General features: G+C 37.8%; 1 protein-coding gene across 1 annotated transcript in view; it reads right to left on the bottom strand.

Annotated features, from left to right (window-relative positions):
• The window catches only part of ARHGAP42 (Rho GTPase activating protein 42), a 282154-nt gene continuing 260417 nt past the window's right edge, over positions 1 to 21737 (bottom strand). Inside the window, exons 18-24 of the mRNA XM_012770559.3 lie at positions 20176 to 20335; positions 18384 to 18528; positions 16764 to 17144; positions 16232 to 16388; positions 14129 to 14191; positions 6094 to 6173; positions 1 to 5139 (exon numbers count right to left, since the gene is read on the bottom strand). Of these exons, the coding sequence (XP_012626013.2) occupies positions 5051 to 5139; positions 6094 to 6173; positions 14129 to 14191; positions 16232 to 16388; positions 16764 to 17144; positions 18384 to 18528; positions 20176 to 20335 (1075 nt within the window). The 3' untranslated portion in view covers positions 1 to 5050. The remainder of the gene's footprint in view (positions 5140 to 6093; positions 6174 to 14128; positions 14192 to 16231; positions 16389 to 16763; positions 17145 to 18383; positions 18529 to 20175; positions 20336 to 21737) is intronic.

Below are 21737 nucleotides of genomic sequence, written 5' to 3'. Positions count from 1 at the left end.
TTAAAACGTGTTTACATTGTTTATTTTTAATGTAATTTATAACACAGTATAAACATACATTAACGATAATGTGGCAATTTAGATTAGGAATAACATGAGGTTATTTACATGATGGCATATATATGTGTGTATGTATATATACAAAAAGTGCAGATAAATACAGAAACACTACAAAATAAACAAAAACCTCAATATGATAATTTACTGACAATCATTTTCATCATATTATGTGTCATGTTAATGGCTGCAAAGCTCCTAGAACTGAAATATAATATCTAAATATCCAACTTTTACATAAACTACAGTACCTCAAATTTTAACAGTATATAAATAGGATTCTGAATTAAAAACCAAGCATCTTCCCTGCCAAACTCCCTATGTGTAAAAGTTTCAGCTCAGAGTTCAAGGACTCTTGAAATCCTAGCCTTCAATATGCGGTGATACCTTGGATTTTAAGCATAAATCCTGTTAGTCAGTGTTCTTAGATAAATTCTAATGGGTGTCATTTTCTCTGCAAAAAAGGAGGCAGTTGAAGATTAAAACTGCCAAATGCTGCCATATAAAGAACAAGGCACAATTTCAAAAAGACTGAGTAGATTCAAGGGGGAAATGAGTTGCTCTCAACCCTGGAAGAGTAAAGACCACGGGACGTACTCTCAAGAGACAGCAGATGGTACAAAAGGGAGAAAGTGGTGGTCATGGCACCTTCAGGCCTCTCCCCACAAAATGTAAACTCCTCAAGTAGCCCTGCACATAAGCATCGTGAATGGTGCAAGATATCTATCTATGTTTGTAATAAATGAAAATGGTCCCTGCCTTTTGGGACTCCCCAGTAAGCACACAGACTCTATTTCTCCCTAAAGCACCAAGAAATGTGAAATGTTCACCCTGAACTTGGCATCTCTGAGTGCTAAGGGAAGAACCGATGACCAGCTGGGCTCCCCAAGCCAGACAATAGTTCCTAAACACTGGTCTAGGACATGCAGATCAGTTTTCTGCCAATGGCTTACCATGAGAGCTGTCAACATTCTTATTTAAGATTCTTTATTAAAAACACTGAGTGTAGCTGCCCTAAAAAATGAAAAATCCAATTTATTGATCTGACCCTCTAAAAGCCCACGTCATTCATTAAGCCGGAGCTTTCCCAAGGTTATTACCAAGTAGATCCTGCACATTTTGAAGCAGGGAGATAATGGTGACAATGAATGCATACAATGAATGTGTTCAGGAAATTGAGACTAGTTGATGAATACCTGATATTAGGTCTGTGAATCAACAGGAGACAGGGAGGACATAGAGTGTTCAGAAAAGCTATCATCATTTTTTCGAAGTGTTTTGATTTTGGTAGATAACAAGAAAGGGTAGGAGGCAAAATTTTATAGTAATTTCTTCCCTAAGGGAGAAACCTTTAGTCAAGAGGAAAATAACTTCTGGACAAAGGAAAAAAAATTTTTTTCTTTACCAGGAGATGTGATTTCAGGGTCCTACCCAGTGATGTGAGGTCACAGTAGCAGCTGTGAATTACAAATATATCATAAACTCAAAGAACAAAACCTGTTCCTAAATTGGTCTGCCTCTGACTTCAGCCAATAAAGTATAAATCAAATCGGGTTTCCATATGCTAATGAAGGTATCTTGAATACATGCTTGGAGGTATTACTACAAATTAAAGTTGTTTAAGGCCAAACTCTGAGGGATTCTTCTAAACCATCATCCATGTGAATGATACCCTTTTCAACACAGACCCCAAAAATGAGGCTGGGAGTGAGAAGGTTTGCAGGGTATCATCTTCACAGGATTATAGAAGAAATTTGTTTTTCTCACAACACAGTGGATTTTTAGATGGAATACCACAATATGCAAAGCTAATTATCACAGAAAAAGAACAAAAGTCATATGTATCTTTATTTTTCCTATTTGGAGACCTAGACAATTTGGGATTATAAGGTACATTTTTTTTTCTCCACCATCCCTGAAAGAGCCAGCAAAGGAGAGAGCCGTCATTGAGAAACCTGGCTATGCTGGTATATGCCACAAAGCACAGGGAACTAATGCAAGTAGTAAAGCCACCCACAAACAAGGAGAAATGGTCCTTCCTCATACTTCGTGGACATTACAGGAATATAAAGATTATCTTACTTTTCAGACATTTATATATAACACAACAGAAAAATCCTTCAGTTGGCTCACTGGTTTCTATAAACTTGGTAGAGTTAGGGCACAACAAGAGAGTTATCTGTGAAATACACAAATATTTTGTACTGAGGGATATTTTCACATAATACATAAGATGATTAACTTAGACCCCTCAATCTCATCCTCATACTGATATTTTAAGCTGTGATTAGGGTGCACGTGTTGTGTGTTTCGAAGGTATGAATGTGGCAATTCTAACATATCTTCACCTTGTCTCTGAAAAGCTAAAGTGTTATTGAAATGCTATTAACATTTTGAATGTGATCCTCCTCCAATGACTTTCATTGACTTCCTGTGTAATTAACACTCCATGTGATTTATAGTTCATGTCCTGATTTTCTCAATGCTCATAGATACCTTATCTGTAGGAAATTTACTTCAAGGAAAAAGCAGCTTGCACTCAGTATATGGCCATGACTTGCCTACACACATGATCAATATGAAGAAAAAAGAACCATTCTCACAAACCTACAAGATTAAAACTTCAAACAAAAGCAAAACTTGAACCAGTACTTTTGCAGCTTGTCTCCAGGAAAGGGACCACAGCAGGTACTGGGGCCAAGGCATATGCCCTGCCATCAGAAAGCAGAGCGAGGCGTCATACCCAGGTCCTATACAGCAAAGGCTTTAATTCCACATGGAGCATCTGTGGAATTAGCTCACAAACAACTCAGAAGAAGGAACACTCTGGTCTGTGTTGAAATAAAATGAAGGCTGAGATTTCGTTATGCGGCAGCAAGAGAAGTAGGATTCTGAATCTCTCTTTGGAGTCAAGTTGGTCTTTGAAAGAAAACCAATTTGCTTTAAGAGGTTCTAATCTAGCAGGATGCCAGACGACGGCAAGGATGCTTAAACGGAGGGTGTCGTACAGACTAAGGGACTAGTACATTGGAAGGACTACCTTCTGTTCCAGCAGAGGGTAATTAGGGTGTCAGCAATGCTGTTTTTTTACTACAAAGGACCACCAAGGACCTAGACCAAGAAGCTCCAGCAACATCTCATTATAGTGTACACAATCGACAGCAAAAGATAAAAGAAACAGATTTCTTTTATCAGATATTTATATTGCATTACTAATCTTTACAACGTTAAAATATCTTTCATTCTTTTATTTTGATTCACTGATTCTTTATTCCTGTTTGTGACTCTCTTTCTATTGTTGTTCTCGTTACCTGTTAATTCTGATCCGTTATTTTTGTTTGTAAAAGCATAAATGCTCTGAGGCATAGTTGTGTGTATTTAACCTATTAACTCTAGAAACATTACTATAAAGAAAAAAGAGATTGAGATTACAGATTATAACCATCATGTAAAAAAGAGTTTTACACAGTCAATACCTGAGTGTCCATACAGTGGGGAACTCTGAAGTAACAAGTAAAACGTCAAGGCCAAGCAGGCCAGGCCTGTAGCATGCAAGTGGCAGGCAACCAGCTTTTCAGGATCTCGAGAAGGCAGGCTCTTTGCCACATACAGATATTTGAAGAAATAATATATTAGAATTATTGAAATAAAAATAATAGAAGTAATGGCTGATGCCTGACCAGATGCTGCTGACATATATATGTATATACATATAAATGGGGAGTAAATACCTATTTCTATGCTCTATAAATTCAGTGAAATTCCTAGTAAAGGCTGAAAACTGAATGGCACCAAGGAAATTTGTGTACAGATTTTTATTCTTGCTAAAGATGATGAAACAACGTCAAACTTTGTGGTTCAAAATAATTTAAGAATCTTGTACCCTTTGTGTTTATTTTCTATTTCAACCAAGCATAGACTTTGGAAGGCACAGCCTCCCTAAGAATGTCTTCACACCACATCTTTTTCATTTGTAGAAGAACGTCTCAAAAGCCAAAGTTGGATCTCATTAAAATACTTTGATACTTCACAATACAACAAGTAGATTTTTCAGTTGTATGCCTTTATGCTGCACTTTTATAATATTCTTCCGTGATGCCACTATAATGCCACTAGTAGAGGGTATGTGCATAAACTTTATCAGTTTTTATATTTTAATGTAGTAAAACTTTATGAAAATCCTAAAGTTATGAAGATAGTTTTATATATCCTCTAAACTAGGAGTCAGCAAACTATGACCCACGAGCCAAACCTAGCCTGCCACAAAAATATTTACTATCTTCTCAGGCCTTTACAGAAAAGGTTTGCTGATCCCTCTACTAAACCTGTTGAAGGTATCTGGAATGCTGAATGGATTGTTTACAGTGGAATCAGTGTATGACTTAATTTGCTCTCCTTTATAAACATCATATACATTATTGCTTTTGAATATTATTATCCACTTGGAAAACAAATAAAAATAAAGTTATCTTAAAACAAAGACTTATATCCTTGAAATGTTTAGGACCAGCAAAACAATCACATATAAAAGCAGTATATTTTTAAGAAAAAAAAATAAATGAGCAACTTAAATTACATTTTTTAAGTAATGATTTCAAGGTTCCTCAGAGAAAGCCAGGCAGTAAAAGACAGATCTCAAAATTCATATAGCAGATTTTTGGTTTCCAAATTTCTGGGATTTAGTATTTAACACAGAATTTGAGACCCTACAATTGGTATGGAAGAGACATCGTGGAGAGTTACTTGTCCAAAGGAAAAAAAAAAAAAGCACGATATTTAAAAATAAGAAATCAACCCAAAAAAGAATGGTCAACAATTTAAACATTTTTTTTCCATTAACAGGGAGCTACATAGTCTGCTGGTGAAGGACTTGATAGAAATTGATTGTTTTCATTTAGTGGGCTCTGATCCCCGTATCTGTGTCAGATAAATCATAGCGCTTATTATTCGTTACCATGGATACCATGAAGATACTGCCATCCACTAAATCGTATTAGAGGAAGACAACATAATTTTCTGGAACTAGTCCTGTTTTGCCTTCATAAGTTGCCTTCAACCATCCTGGTTCCACTGATGGGTACACTGGCAAAATAAATAAATAGAAAAATCAATCCCACTCAATCAACATTGGTATCAAATAATTATATAAACAAATGGGTAAAAATCCACATCGGATTGTATACATACAGTCATTCCTCGGTATCTGAGGAGGATTGGTTCCAGGACGCCCTGTGTATACCAAACCTTGCAGATGATCAAGTCTTTCATATACAATGGCCTAGTATTTGCATATAACTTAGGCATATCCTTCTGTATACTTTAATTCATCTCTAGATTACTTATAATATCTAATACCATGTAAATTCTATGTAAATAGTTCTTATACTATATTGTTTTTTAAATTTGCATTATTTTATTGTTGTAGTGTCATCATTTATTTATTTTCTAATCTTTATGGGCTGTGGTTGGTTGAATCTGTGATATAGAACTGCTGGATATAGAGGGCCAACTGTACAAATTATCAAAACAAAACAATGTCACAGCCCTTTAAAGTTGGAATGCCCTTTGCATTCACATAATGAATAAAACTCTCTCTTATAACACACACACACACACACACACACACACACACACACACACACACACACACACAGAGGTATGTATACACAAACACCTGCAGGGAAGGAAACTAGGGTCCAAAAGGATTTTAAAATTTTTATATATTTATTTTTTTTAGAGATAGGGTCTCACTATGTTGCTGAGGCTGGAGTGCAGTGGCTATTCACGGGCATGATCATTGCACACTGCAGCCTCGAACTCCTGGGCTAAAGTGATCCTCTCAGCCTCCTGAGTAGCTGGGGCTACAGGAATGCACCACCCAGAGGAATTTGATGTGTTCACTTATGCGGGTCATGAGAGGCAGGGCCTGGAGTAGAATAGGAGCCTCCCAGCTCCTACTTTAGATTCTCACCACCTTACTATTCCTCCTCTTTCCCCATGATGACACCCTTAAGCGAAGGGCATGGAGGTACTTACCATTAGAAAATATCGCCCCTTGTGGGAAGGAGAGCTCATGGCTGTGCTCTGCTTTACAGGAATACATGGCTTTTGCTTGGCTGAAAGATCAAGACAATTTGTAAAAACCACAACGCTTACTTGGATCTATTTACACTTAAAACTATTCTTAAAGAATGCTATTAATTTTTAGTTGTGATTGGAATACATATAGACGGGAAAGTGTACATTAGTACATTTTGTGCAAACTGAACACAATTGTGGAACACAATCAAGAAACTGAACATTACTAGCATACTAAAAGCCCTTCTTGTTTTTCCAGACAATGCCCCGTGAGGGTACCCACCTGGCTTATAACAAACAGCACAGGTTGGTTTTAAAGACTGTAATTATTTGATTGTTAGTAAGCTGCTAAACAGGCTCTTTTTACATCTACCTCGGTTTCTAGGTAGATATAAAAAGAGCCTATTTAGCAAGCTCTGAGGTGCCCAGGTACTTTAAAGCTTTTTGGTTTTCTGCCACTTTCATTTTCAAACTACTTGAGCAGAGACCCAAAAATTAAAAAAAGATTACAGGATATGGTAAAAGAGATAAGCAGGCATGATGTCAGGAAAAAAATAGGATAAGCTGATGATAAATGGCGACCAATCATAGCCTCACTGGCATGAAGCTGACGCGGAGAGATGGAGGCTTTGCAAACCACGGTGTGTCCGTCTCCTAAAAGGGGAAGCCAATGCTCCACTCCCAACTTCTGTCCCCATAGTGAATTCATGCTCAACGCTGCCAGCGCTCTGGTTTTTTAAGAGTGGCCAGGCTTTCGGGGTTTTATATGAGATCTGAATCCATACATTTTTGCCATCATCTGAGGCTGCTAATCAAAGTAACGGGCAAGCCTCCTTCACTCTGCAACCTTCAGTGACCTTGGGAAGACTTGCAACTTATCCTGATGCCACCCACTTACCATTGCTTCCACAACCAGAGTCCAAGAGAATATCATTTCTGGCCTGGTTGCCTGAATGGCTTCCTAAAACCTCTAGGCTTGCTCTTTTGCTCCCTTGCAATCCATTACCCACAGAGCAGCCAGAGGAAAGTTTTAAAATGTCCACGGGATCATGTTACTTCCCTGATAACAACCCTTCAACTGGCTCCTTGCTATGGCCTATAAACCCTACACTCACTCCTACCTCTGTGTACCTGCCCCTGCTCCCCTCCTCCACGCCTGTCACTCAGCCCCCTGCCCTCCCTCAAACATGCCAAACTCGTTCCCACCTCAGAGCTAGCTGTGACCACTCCCATGGAAGATATTTTTTCTCTTGCTCTTCACATGTCTACGCACGTCAGGTTCATCTTAAATTTCATGAGCTTTGCTGAAGGTCGGGCCTCCCCGGACCACATACTCTAATTAAAATAGTCCCCCCACTCCCCACCCCCGGCATCTACCATATCCTCCTGCTTCAAGTCTACATGGTGTTATAATAATTTCTAGTACTCTGTTGTTATTACTGATATTTTTTGTATCTTCTCGCCTAACTAGAATGTAATCTCCACAAACAATGCCTCATACTTAGTAGTTAACTGAGTAAATATTTGCTAAATGAATTAGTGGAAAAAAAAGGAAAGACAATCTGGGCTCTTCTTCTCTATGATGAGTCCTTTTAAAGATACCTACAAAGAAACATCAGCAGTACTTGCTGTCCGCAGTTCTCCCAAAGCAGCAGAGCTACTTTATGATTCCTTTTTCCTTCTGCAGCGGCAAGACCCTGGGTCTTAGTCCCTGCACTAAGCATGGGGCGTGGTCATCTAAAATGGGGTTCCAAAAGACTATCTGAAGACTAGGAAGCTTACTGAGGAAAATTCTGGGCCTGCCCCCAGAGTCTGTTTCATTTGAGGTGAGTCTCAGGCTGTTCTTTCAGAAAGCTCACTGGGGGAGCAGGCTTGGAATGACCATCAGCCCACAAAACACACTTCCCAGCGAAACAAGGTCTAAGGAAGAATTGAGGAAGGAAAGGCACCCTGAGAAGGACAGGGCTTTACATCCAAAAAGAACTGTGTGTGTGTGCACGTAAACACATGCACTTGGGTGTGTTGGATGTGTATAGGTGAGGAGTGAGGATGCTACCAAATTCTGAAGCCTTCTAAGAATCAGGCTTCGGTAGTCTTAAACAGAATATTAGTTTTCCCCTATATATCTTCTAGTCAAGTATAACCATTTGATCTGATCAAGATATAACTGAGGATTGCATAGCCATTTCCCTAAAAATATTGTCAAGGTTTTTCAAAAAATCAAATTTTCTAACAGCAACAATTTCTTCCAAGACACACTGTCTTATTTCTTTGAGTCATTAAGATAAATTATTAAGAGACCTATAAAAGAAATAATTTCCAAAGTTGTACAAATGATTAGATATGGTATCCTTTGCAATGACGTAATTTTTGAAGCTATGCTTTAAAATGCACCCAAAATCTTTTTATTAATATTTTAGATAGGAATGTTCTCATTTTTGTTTCTAGTATTTTACAGGACTGAACAGAGGAAGGGAGAAGCTCACAGAATAATTATATCACTAAATAAATAAATAGATATTGTTAAATGTGTCAAAAATACACAGCACAAAAAGCTACCTGTCATGACTTTTCAATTATCTGTGCATATGACTAGACAGACAGAATTTTCTTCTGCTGAGATCTGTAACTACAGGTGTTAACTCTGCTTTGCAAAGAGCTTTGATGATTTAATGTAGACTTCTGTGACAGTGAAGTTTCCTTCAGGTGCTAATGCTTTCTCTTTTACTGCCTTGGTGTATTGAAGAGGATGTGAAAATAACACTGTCACCTATTGTGTCGCTCTTTAGAAGATTCTCATCTTGCTTTGAAAATGATTTTGAAAATCTTGCTTCTTGCTGCATGGGAGAGTGAGGTAATGACACCCACAGTCCTGAAAGCCATTTCTTCTCTTATCATTAGGATAATGGTCTGCTCACATGCCTCATTCCTAATTCTAAATGCATCCAATGCTGATGAGTAAACTTACAAAGGTTTGATAAGGTCAGTGTACAAAATTTGCCAAGGCATATCTTAAATATAAGAGAAATAAAAAATTCACCAAAATTGACATAACGTTTTCTGGAGGGATGCTTTACAATGATAAACACACCACACACACACACACACACAATTTTGTACACTATTGACAGTTTTACTCCTGAAGGGAAAGGGAGTACACACAGATAATAGAAAGATGCCAAAGTGATACTATATATAAAAACTAAAATCAAAATCACAACAATCTAAATGTTCACCAGCAGAGGACTTAATAAATCAGAGAACACCAATCCAGTGGTGAGCATTGTGGAGGGGAAGGGCATACCTCTAACCCTTGCTAGGGAGAGGCAAAGATATAAAATGCAACCAAAATGCTTGTACTCTCATATTTTCTTGAAATTAAAAAATATATATATTAGGCAGCAACTACAAATGATGCTATTGAAGAACACATGCCATGAAACAACAATAGTGTTTAAGGTAAAAAGTTTATAAATTTGTCGTTGGCAAGAATCCTAAATTGCCCATGATGATTTACCAATAAACACTGCATTTGCTTTTTGGTTACTGGTTGGAGATTTCTTAAAATCAGTTAGATGCTCTTTTCATAGGTTTTTCTAACAAAAACTGGCTGTTTCCAGGTTGGATAGCTAAGTGATGTTGAATGCTTTAACGCTAAAGAACTTCTACTTGAGCTTCTAAATTTGCTTGTGGCAAAGGCATGTATATTGCAACTCCATTAAAAATGAAGTGAAGAGGCCGGGCACTGGTGGATCACGCCTGTAATCCTAGCACTCTGGGAGGCCAAGGTGGGTGGATTGCTCAAGGTCAGGAGTTCGAAACCAGCCTGAGCAAGAGCGAGACCCTGTCTCTACTATAAATAGAAAGAAACTAATTGGCCAACTAATATATATAGAAAAAATTATCCGGGCATGGTGGCGCATGCCTGTAGTCCCAGCTACTTGGAAGGCTGAGGCAGCAGGATTGCCTGAGCCCAGGAGTTTGAGGTTGCTGTGAGCTAGGCTGATGCCACAGCATTCACTCTAGCCTGGGCAACAAAGTGAGACTCTGTCTCAAAAAAAAAAGTGAAGAAATGAATAACAAAGTATTTTTAGGTTAAAAATGTGTATCTTATCCATTCATTCAACAATTTTATTGAGCATCTACTCTGTGTTGGGCTCTATGGTAGGAACAATACAGTGAAAAACACCTCTCTGTGTCCTTTTTTTTTGTGTGTTTATCACAGAGTAGTTCTCAAAATGCAGTCAGGGGAACCTGGGGTGGGGTGTGGGAGGGGGAGGGTGGGGGTGAAGGCAGGACCCTAAGACATCATTGCTCTGACAGCTAATAAAATGTATATGAGAATCTACTCATTTTGTATTATGCCAGGTATTAAAGAGATCTACAAAAATGTAAAACAATTCCATTGTGTTTTGGAAAATATTATTGTTCATAAAAATTAGATTATCTGTGCTACAATGTAATTGGCTTATTCTTATTTTAAACAAATTAATAAATATTTTTAAATTTTCCCCGTTTAAATTTTAATACAGTAAATAGCAATAGATATAATCCATCTAAACAAAAGCTCTTTGGGCATCGTTAATGATTTTTTAAGTTTATAAAGGAGTTCAAAATGAGATCAAAATGAAACACTCTTGTAGATGATATTAGAAGGCTGTGCACCAAAATTCAATAATAGTTCATCTTCAGGTGATGAAATTATAAAACGTTTTCATTTACCTCTTCAGTTTATTAGTTGATTTGCCACATTTTCTAAAATAAGAAAAAATTAAATTTTTATTTTAAAAAGTCATGGCTTTTCTTCTTTCTTATGTGTTATGGTGCTTTCTGCACTTACGTGTATCTTACTCAAACTCACTGGACAAGAAAACTTTGTTGGGCTTTGTTTTTATCCCTTGTAGCAATAAACAAAATATTCATCTTTTAAATTTTGAAATAGAAACATTTGATTGTTTATAATGAGCCAGGTATTCGATTCTCAACTAATTCTCTTAATTCTCAACTCAACCTTCAGAAGATATTTGTATAGCTTGCTGAATTACACTACTTTAAAGTAGATCTCCTCCTCACGGAGTATAACTGATTGAGGCCAAGGGGGACGGCTTTAAGGATACTATTTCTACACGCCCCAATAACATTGAGACGGAGCCTTCATCTCTTTGACTTTTCTGCAGCTTCTACTACTGTTGGCCATGCCTCCTCCTCCTAACCACTCCTTCACATTCTTCTTCGCCTGACTCCTAAAGAAAACCATTCCCCAAAGACCAATGCTCAGCCATTTTTCCTTTTACACTCAATAAGCCCCATTGCTGGGCACCCTCACCTTCATCTATGGACTGTTACTGCTGTGTAGGAGTGTCTCAAAAGGTTCCATGCTCTCTCTCGGTTCCAGCTGCACATTTCTAACTGCCTCTTACCTTTCCTGAGGCTCCTCAAAATCTATGACTAAAACTTTCCCTTCCCCCTACGTAAGCACACGCTGAGATTACAAACTAAATTGTCATTCTTTCTGACACTTAGTCTGAGAGACTTAGAACCTTCTTTACCCATCTCTTACTCCCAGTATCAAAGCAGTTGCTCAGTTCTGATCCTGTCCATACATTCTCCTTATAGAGTTTCATGCTTTTGCTACTCTCCTAATCTTCTAAATCTCACCAGTTTCATTCTAAATTGTTGGCTGTTCTCTCCCTTTCACAAACTCCTGGAAAAGCCACTTGAACTATCTGTTCAGGTGCATTGTTGATTAGATCACCCATGTGGTCAATGGCATTTAGAGCCTGCAGTGGCCCCAGAGACGTTACTTTTCTGTTGCTCAAGGCCATCCACTAAAATCTCCCAAATGGTTCCTTTCCCAAATATGACTAGTCGTCTTACTGCCTCGATTGGTTCTGTTTTCTTTCAAGGTCCAATTCAAGGGTAACCCTGAATTCCCTAGAAGGAAAATGAGATAGGCACTATAGGAAGTCAGGGAAATGTCCTCAATTTCTATCAGTTGTTCAGGTTTATTTGACAGTACAGGAGAATATTAAGAGTTAGCATTCAAATATCATCAATACATAAATTAGAGGCTTGAATGTCTTAGGCAAGCAGTTTCCACAATAATTATAATAATAGCTATTAATGTAGAGACCATCTACAGATCACCTACCCTATTCAAACACATTATTGCATTCCTTTGCAACAAAGTGTCAAGCTCAGAACTATGACTTTCATTTTATAGATAAAGAAAATGGATTTCCAAAAAGAGTAACTCCAAGAGTAACTCAAACTAGACAGTGGTGGACCAAAATTTGGTATGAAGGTCTGTCTGAAGTTCATTCACATTCCACCGAGCCTGCCTCAGCAAAGTTATGACCCAGATCATTAGTGCTATGGACTAGGTGACAGAGAAAGACTGCAACCCTGGATGTACAGCTGAGTGAGTTCTAAGTTTATGCTAAAGCCCATTAGAAGTTGATTTAAGAGTATTTAGAATGTAAAGCTTATTAAAGATGCATGGGTTGATTTTTGAACATCTGAGTATATATTTATTATATAAAAGCTTTCTGATTTACTTTATTAATAGCTTGTTTGCTTAAAGCTCTGTGGGATTAGCTCTTTGATTATAGTACTTGAGTTTTTACTTAACAGGCAGACTCTTTTTAGAGCTTTCTAATAAGAGGGCTCCATCTAGTGGAGCAATTCAACCATATAGCAAGAACTACAGAAGTAGCAAGATTAATAATCCCTTATACTAAGGCCTAAAAATGATAATAATCACAGAGAATGATGTTTGCTCTGACATACATAGGCCTTAGTTTTCATCATGCCTTGATAGAAAGGAAGAAGATGGAGATGCTGCAGACAGCTGTAGGGTACAAGTGTTCTGGGATCTGCTATATAAAATGCATAACACTGATCATCATTCTAGTGAGATACCAAAGTGGCTCTACTCTGTGCAGTTACAAAAAACTAATTAATACAGGAGTGCCCTTACTAGGCTTTGAACAAAACCAAAAAGTTTGAAGGTCATTGTTATCCATAATAACTATCACACGCCCAGAATTATGCAGTTACTTAATAAATGCATGCTGAAAAAGCCCACATACTTGGATAAGGTGATAAAAATTCTTTGGTTGAATAAAGTTTAGAAGAACTATACAGCAATGCCTTGATTATCTGTGATTCCTTTACCTCATAGCCTTGATTAGCCAGACAAGGGAAGCACAAAAATGCCTCAGTACATCCAAAGGGAAAAAATCAAGGTTTGTTCTTCAATTCTTTCATTTCTATGCTCTTTCAACAACAAGCCTGTATTCAGTGTCTCCTACCTGTACTAGCTGCTTATGGCAAAAATAATAACAATAATAATATTGGAAAGCCCCTGCCTTTAAGAAATTCCATTATTTAAATTAAAAACCAAAGCCCACTATAGATTAGAAAAATAAATCTGGAAAGCAAGAAGAGGAAAGCAAGCACTTTAGAAGCAAGCATATTAATGGCAGCAAGATGTCTCAACTTTTTCTGTTAACAATGAAGTGGAATATAAAGTCTGAAAACCCTGAATGAATTTCTGTACTCCAAAAATCAGAGGCATCTGGGGCAATGAGCCCTACAACACCTCAGTCATCCTTTAAAATAACTATATTTTTCAATATGAATGAAGATTCTTCCAGAAAAAGTTATATAATTTTTAAAAGCAAAGGATATGCCTTTGAAATGACTGTCATCACTGGTGTACAAAGGATTATAGCAACTTCCATCTTTTAGGAAATCTGCTTGTTTAGAACGCTCCTGCTGTGAAGATTTTGTCAACTGAGGCATAACTGTAACAATCCGAGATGCTAAATGCAGGGAAACGACTTCCTGTGAAGGACTAGTGGATGCGGATTTGATCCTCTGCATAACTGAGGGGCAGAGCTGTCACAGATAATCTGTCATGTCCATACAAAGCAACAATGTCACCACTATTTTATTTTTTCGATGGGTTTAAAGGGTTTTGAGAACTTACCGCCCAGAAGAAACCGGTTTCGGGGAACCAACATTTTCAAACAGCTGGGCTTTTGCTGCCACTCTGAAAAATGATTTTCAAACACACATAAATTCAGTCTGCTCCAAGCGAAACCAAGATTATTAGTGAAATAAAACAAAAATGGTTAAGAACCCATCACCAAAATTGGACCTGAACTGTAACCATTTTAAGTTTTAATGTCGATGAAATTTTTAACTCTAGTCTCTAGCTTACAGAGTGTCAGCCTGTAATAAACCTATAGCTACCTCCTCTGGGAATCTTACTGTCCTTCATTCTTTTTATCTCAGGAAACTGTGAGAGCAGTAAAAGGAACATTTTCTCTCCACTCTACTCCCAGCAGCATGTATTATCGACTCCTGTGGCGTCACAAGGGAAGAATCAAAGAACCAAATCAACATGACAAAAGAACCGGTGTTCATTCTGATAGCTAAGAAATGCTAATTATAAAATTATTTCATTTTTTAAATATTTTCACATATTTCCTGTAAAGTGAAAAGGACAAACTCCAAAAATATGGCCAATAAACCAATTTGGGGGTTGAAATCCTACTTCAAATCATGGTGGGGGAAGAGGACATGTTCTAATAGAACAGGTGAGACTATCAGGTATATACTGAAAAGAACTGGAATTAAGGCACCCTGGGTAATTAGAAAAATATCTATATTTACTAGAAGAGAATATCAAATTCCTTGAATGATGTTCTAGACTATAAAAAAATTTTATTCCTTTAGTTGATAAATACTTTTCCAGAGCCAAGCCATTTGATAATCTCAAAGATCACCTACTATAGGACATACACTTCCTCATTTTAATTTCTACTTTAACTACAGTATGATCAAAGCTCTTCTTTTTCCTCCACAAAGAATGGAGTTTATATTCTCTAATCTTTCCTGGCATACTGGCTCAAAATTTAATTTGTCTTAATGTCTAGAACTATACACAGTGGAGAGTCAACAGATTGACAAATATATTTTGTCTATATCACTGCAACTGGATTTCCAAGCCAGAGGAATAATATAGTTTGAACACACTCTGCAACCAAAAGGTTGTCGAAGAAAGCAATGAACTAATGAATTTACAACAATGTTTCTATGGAAACAGGCTTAGTAAAATGTCTTACTGTACTTTTAATGAATAATTAAAATATCAGGAATATTAGTATTAAAAATGGTAATGGTATAACAGAAAGAGAACAGAATTAAAGTTAGAGAACCCTGACTTGGAATCCTAGCTCCACCACGTACTAGCTCAGTGAATGTGAACTAGTTTCCTAAAATTTTTACCATCTCTAAAATGGGGTTTATGCTACCAATTTCAAAAGGACACTGTGGCCCTTAAATAACTTGTGCAAAGACACCCAATAATAGCTCAGATAGCATTATGAAATGCTCAGCAAATGTCAGGAAAACAACATGAAAAGAAGAAAAACCTTTCACCTCTGGATTTTGCTAACTTGTTTAACCAGGTTTCCACTTGTTTTTCCTTAGCCCACCCCACCTCCTGTTCATGTCTATCGGCCCTTTTCCTATCAGCCTTCGCACTTTTGGGTCATTTCTTTCAATCAGAAGTACCCACTTTTGCCTTTCATGTTCCTTGTTCTCTATGAGCTTGTTTAAATCAGTGAGGACTCAGGTAAGGGAGATAAATTAGGATGGAAAGTAGAGAAAACCAATCCTCAGAAGTTATTATAGAAAGCAGGTGTATTAAAACAGACAGGGGACCTGGGAGCTGGGCCTGGCTTATGGTCACCGCACACCAATCTCTTCAGTTGAGAAGTAGATACTTAGCTCTTACAAGAAGGCTTCTATTCCAAAGCCCATAACTACTATATTATATATCTATTTTTATTTCCTTAAATTAAGTCACAGCTCCACTTCTGAGGAAAGTGCTTAACGTGCCACTCCATGAGATTCTTTATAGACCCTAATACTACTCTTTCACATCTTTTTTAGAAAGGATGGAGTCCTACGGAAGTTGATTGTACCCATAGGCATTCAACTGTGGGATTCCTCAGGGTTCTTTTGGACATACTCAACTCCTCTGTACCCCTGGGAGACACGGCAAATGCAAACTCTCACTTACACTGAGCCAGGTCGCTGATAGCCATTGCTTGAGGCAGTGTCTAGCCTTAACCTTGTGCACATTTTCGGAGGCAGTTCTGGGTTTGGTGAGGCTTTGGGAGTCTCTTTGGAACCTATAGATGTTAAACTTTGAATAGATCCACTGTAGCTCTTGTTTCCTAAAAAGAAAGCCCAAGAAAACAGGCAAGGTGCCATTAGACAAAATAATAGCAAAAAACACAGTACATGTGCATAACAAAAGGAAGCATTTTTCTCTGAGCCCAAATGGGAAGGTACAGGATGTTCTTTGAGCACAGCAACCCATCACTCAGGGAGATCAAAATCTACAGAAATTACAAAGATATCACCTCACAGACATGGAAAGGTTCAGGGAAAAAGTCAGTGCACAGGTTTGAAAATCCAAGCTCAGGAACAAAGCAGCTAAACATCATTAGTTTCTTCACCATTAACTTTCTCCCTCCTTAATCATGCTGAATAACCCAGCAAGTGACACGGAGACAATGACATCTTGCACAAGTTCCCCTCTGACTTACCTTCAGCTGCAGAGATGGATCTCAGAGAGGAAGCGGAGGTTCTTTTCAGTCCTGAAAGCCCGTAAGGCCCTTTCTTGACTAGGTCTATGGGTGGAGAGACGTCCCCCGGGCTAGTGACCGAGGCCACACTCTGGCAATCTGATTCTGCATCTGTTTTGGTTGCATCTTCTCTGGAACTCGATTCAGGGCTAGTTGTCCAGAGACCCAGGCTTTTCTGTCCGTTGGAAGACGATGGGGTTGCAATCCAGGGAATCCCTCCAGATTTCTCCCTGGGCTGGCAGGAAGCTGACTTTGTAGTGCTATTTTGTTCAGAGGAGTGAGAGGACAGTGACTCGATGCTACCCATGGGTGTGCTGTCTGGGCTGCTGCTATAGGAGTCACCTGAGGAGCAGGAGGGAGAGAGGGGAAAGTAACAGTAGCTATCTGTTGATAACAGCACCACCAAACCCTTTTGTTCTGTTCTCCAACCCCGGCCACCTGACGCCATGCAGGTGGTAGGCCTTTTCCCTCATATGGAGAACTGTCCTCAGTACTGGAGCAAGGCTTTCAAATATGCATTTGAACTTGGTGAATGTATTTTCCAATACCATTCTAGGAAGATTTTATACCAACCTATGAACTACTGTCCCTATGTAATAACTTCAATTCAGACAAAATTTGTTCCTGAAACAGGACTCAGAAGCAAGAGAAAAAAGATGATTCCTTTATGATACTGTAAGAAATCAACAGAAGGGGGGATATTAAAATCATATTTCTGTCTTCTTTTACTTTTCTGATCATAGGTGATTTTTAGTTACAATGTACTCAAAGTTCTCTTTCATTCAAAGGCACCACTAAATGTCAGCAAAAAACTATAAGCTGCTCACAATTTTCAAAGAAAGGATTTTTTTTTCCTTTTCCTCCTAAGAATATAGCACTGTAAGAAACTGGCCATTTCACTGTTTATTTTTTGATGTTCCTAAAAGAAAGGCATAAGAAAAACCAGAGAAACTGTAATAAAGCATTCAAATATATCTAAAAAATTAGTAAACTACTTTCCATTTAATATTGACTGTGGGGGGAAAAAGTGAGGACTAAGAGTATAAAATAAAATGAGAATGGTCACAGTTTTCTGCATGCCATTGGCTCAAGCTGCCACCCATAACATCTTTGGGCTTAGCTCAGAATATGTAAGTTAGCAATAATTTGTGGTGTCAGTTTTCTTTTTCTTTCTTTTCTCTCTTTTAGACACTTTGATACCCAAGAGATGATGCTTTAAGAACATAATGTGAAAGGGAGAAAAGAAAATGACTGCTTCAGTCAGACTTTCTCTTGCTTTCTTCCTTAGCATTTTGACAACAGGACAAAACCTGCTACAAAGTAGCACCCAATGTACTTAATCACATCTGCAGAAAAAAGGGCATTGAGCAAACTATTTTTTTCCCTTTGTATCAATAATGAATTTGCTTGCCCAAGGAACCTTGTAACTATTGACAGAGAATATATAAATGTTGGAAGAGTGGGTGCTGGGGAAAGATCATCAGTGAGAACATCTTCTATTTCTACCTAATTACCAACCAAGCGAGGTAAGGCCGAATGAAAGAATGAAGAAAGCCTCTCCCTAGGGCTGAGCACACTTACTATCGGGTTCTGCCAGGCAAGGAGTATACCTCCCCCTGGGCTTCCGAGAGCCGGTAGAGAGGCAGATTGCTCGTGTCCTTCGGGACCCAGATCGAGACTGAGGCTGAGGAAGAGGAATATTTGGGTCTGGGGCAGTATGAAAAATCTACAAGGAAGAGAAATGGTCCAAGGTTAACAAAAGGTTGGCATTGCCATTTTCATTGTAAAATAACCTTTGAGAGTTATTAAATAAATATTTTAGAACTATAGGCTACTTAACCAGCTGCATAGCAAGAGAGGTTTAATACAAAGAAAAAAAATCCTAGAGCCATAATAACTTTCTTTTTTGTTTACACTGAATGATGTTTCTTCTCTGAGTTTTCTTTTATTTTCTCTCCCACTCCTTAGAAGTAAAATTCAGAAGATCTTCCAATAATTTTAAGAAATCTTCCAAATATGAACAAATGTCCATGCTGAGATGCATTGATTTTCTTTTTTTTTTTTTTTTGAGACCAGAGTCTCACTCTGTTGCCCAGGCTAGAGAGCCGTGGCGTCAGCCTAGCTCACAGCAACCTCAAACTCCTGGGCTCAAGCAATCCTACTGCCTCAGCCTCCCAAGTAGCTGGGACTATAGGCATGTGGCACCATGCCTGGCTAATTTTTTCTATATATTTTTAGTTGGCCAGTTAATTTCTTTCTATTTTTAGTAGAGACGGGGGTCTCACTCTTGCTTAGGCTGGTTTCGAACTCCTGACCTTGAAGCAATCCTCCTGCCTTGGCCTCCCAGAGTGCTAGAATTATAGGCATGAGCTACCACGTCCAGCCAAGATACACTGATTCTTTTTTATTGTAATATCCTCTTTCCACCTTCATGCTCTGAGGAACATAACCTGAGGGTGAAAGGCTCATTCTGTATCACTTCTCCTTATCAAAGGTGATATCTCCTTATCACTTCTCCTTATCACTGTATCACTACTCCTTACTCCTACTAGAAGTAAGTGGCTCCTTACTTCTCAGGAGAAGGTGCTGTCATGCTGTTGGCTCTGAGCTGTCAAGGAATGTAACAAGCTGTAGGTAGAGGCACGGGCACAGCTACAGGATACAGGTGTGTGCTCTTGGGCTGTGCTCTTAGATAGGCACTAAGGAGATGCTTCTGTGGGCACTAGGAAGGGACCCAGGGTGACACAGTCATTCTCTTACAAGGACCAAATCAGAGATAAATGAATCACAAATGGTTAGACCTTAAATGGCTAAATTTGCTTAATAATCCAACTAATTTTGCTTTCACAATTTCTCACTGTCATAGTTATTTCAACATCTCACTCTTATAAAGATACTCTCCTTAGAGATTGGATACAGAGAGGACTCTAACACTTTGTTCCCCTGATTTTTTTTTCCTTTTGTTTAGTTAGAATATTACTTCTATTATGTAATTAAAAATTTAGTTCCAGAGGGATAAAAAGAGCGGGTGAGAGCAGGCTTAACCACAGAGTGATTTTAAAGTGGTCTCTGCATATGAGTAATAAAGTGACCACACAAATGTTAAAGAAGAAAGCCTTAAAAAGTAAAGGATGAGGAAGCAAAGGAAACCACCTACCTGAAAAGATTTTGAAAGGCACTTAAAAACCAAACAAAAAAGGAAATTGAAGTCCCCATGAAGAAGTAATTTACATAAAAAGAGATTAACATTTTATAGGAATAAAGGAATATAAGTTCACAGTGTAAAGCTCACAGATGATGTTATATAAATGCAAAACGCCTTCTTAAAAGCAAGATACAAAACTTGACGCTTCCATGTGAAAATTCAGCCTACCTTTTCATAGTGCTCTATCAGGATTTCTACCACAATATTCTGAAATTTAATATTCATCATGGCAGCCACAGTTTCTTCCTGTGCTCTCATTAAAGTTGGGCCAAAGATGACACCAAGATTTGAGATAGTCATGAGATTTTGTTGACTGTGTAGTGATACCCTGCAAATAAAGAGCAACAAAAAATACCATAAGTTGAATGTTTCAAAATCATGAAATATTCTATCAAATTTGTGGCATAAAACATGTAAAATATGCCATTATAGGTTAATTGTCCTGGTATTGGCCACACCCAATTAGCATTTTGGGTACAGCCTAAAAAGACAGAAAAAGTTAACATTAGCCCAAGTAAAACATAATTATAAGCAAAACAAAATCTATTTAAAGGAAGACACCCTTGGTTTCCTAAATAAAGTACAATTACCCTAGAAAGATTATTGGTTGTTTGGTATTTTCAATGATGTCATACTTACTTTAGGACAGATGGTTAAGAGTAGACTGGTTGCAATTATATTCAGACTGATCAAACTATCATTGAGAACCCATTGCTAGGCATTTTCATGCACATTATTGCATTTAATCTTCCCAGTAAGTCACTTATTCCTATTGTACAGACAAAAACCAAACCAAACCAAAACAAACAGAAAACCCAGAAGCTCCTAAATAAATAAAAATGATGTACTTGAGGTCACATCAAATTAGGGACAGAGGTACTATTTCAATTCAGCTCTTCTGATTGCAAGTCAAGGGTTTTTTTGAGTTCCCCAGATAGATCACTGGCTAATGCATGTTTTTTCCTTCTTATTTTCCCTTCCATCCCAAACTTCCCTTAGTACCTCTGTAGTGCCAAGCACTGTGCTGTGAAAAAAAGTGAACTAAGAAGATATGGTAAAATCACTGCTGTCTTAAAATTAAAAGGAAAAGTCTCTGATAATCACTGACCTGAGCAAAGTAATCCCAGCAACTATCAAAACTAACTCTGACTAGTTCACTGATTTAATTTAATCTGGAAAAGGAAACCTCATTCATGTGACTAATCTCCTAGTGTAACCACTGACTTCTCTACCTTACTCCCAGCCAGGTTATTAGTATGTAAAGTTTTAGGAAAGAACACAAGATTATGTTTATGTCTGACTGAGCATAAATCACTAACTGCATTCCACAACCAAAAGTAAGATATTATGGGAAATTCAGCGGTTTGGATTATCCATGTAATGCCTGACACAGGACAGGGAGAGCTGACTGTCAAAATGACTGACATTTTCCCTTATGCCCAAGAGAACACCAGCTAAGAAGGTTTTAGAGTAAGAAGAGATTCATTTAAAATATATATATATAAAAAGTTTCCTTTATATATATATATATGTGTGTGTATATATATGCATATATGTATATATATGCACACACACACACACACACACACATATATATATATATATAAATTGCTTAGTATGTAATAAAAAACCTACTAATGAAAGTCGTATTTAAAGACAGTAAGACTATCTGGATTCAAAGCTTGGATCCATCCTTTGGAAGTTGTGTGAACTCATTTATTTAATGTCTC

Source organism: Microcebus murinus, chromosome 4, assembly GCF_040939455.1.
Source record: "Microcebus murinus isolate Inina chromosome 4, M.murinus_Inina_mat1.0, whole genome shotgun sequence".
NCBI lineage: Eukaryota > Metazoa > Chordata > Mammalia > Primates > Cheirogaleidae > Microcebus > Microcebus murinus.
Note: the sequence above shows the minus strand (reverse complement) of the source record. Positions and strands in the feature narration are given on the sequence as shown.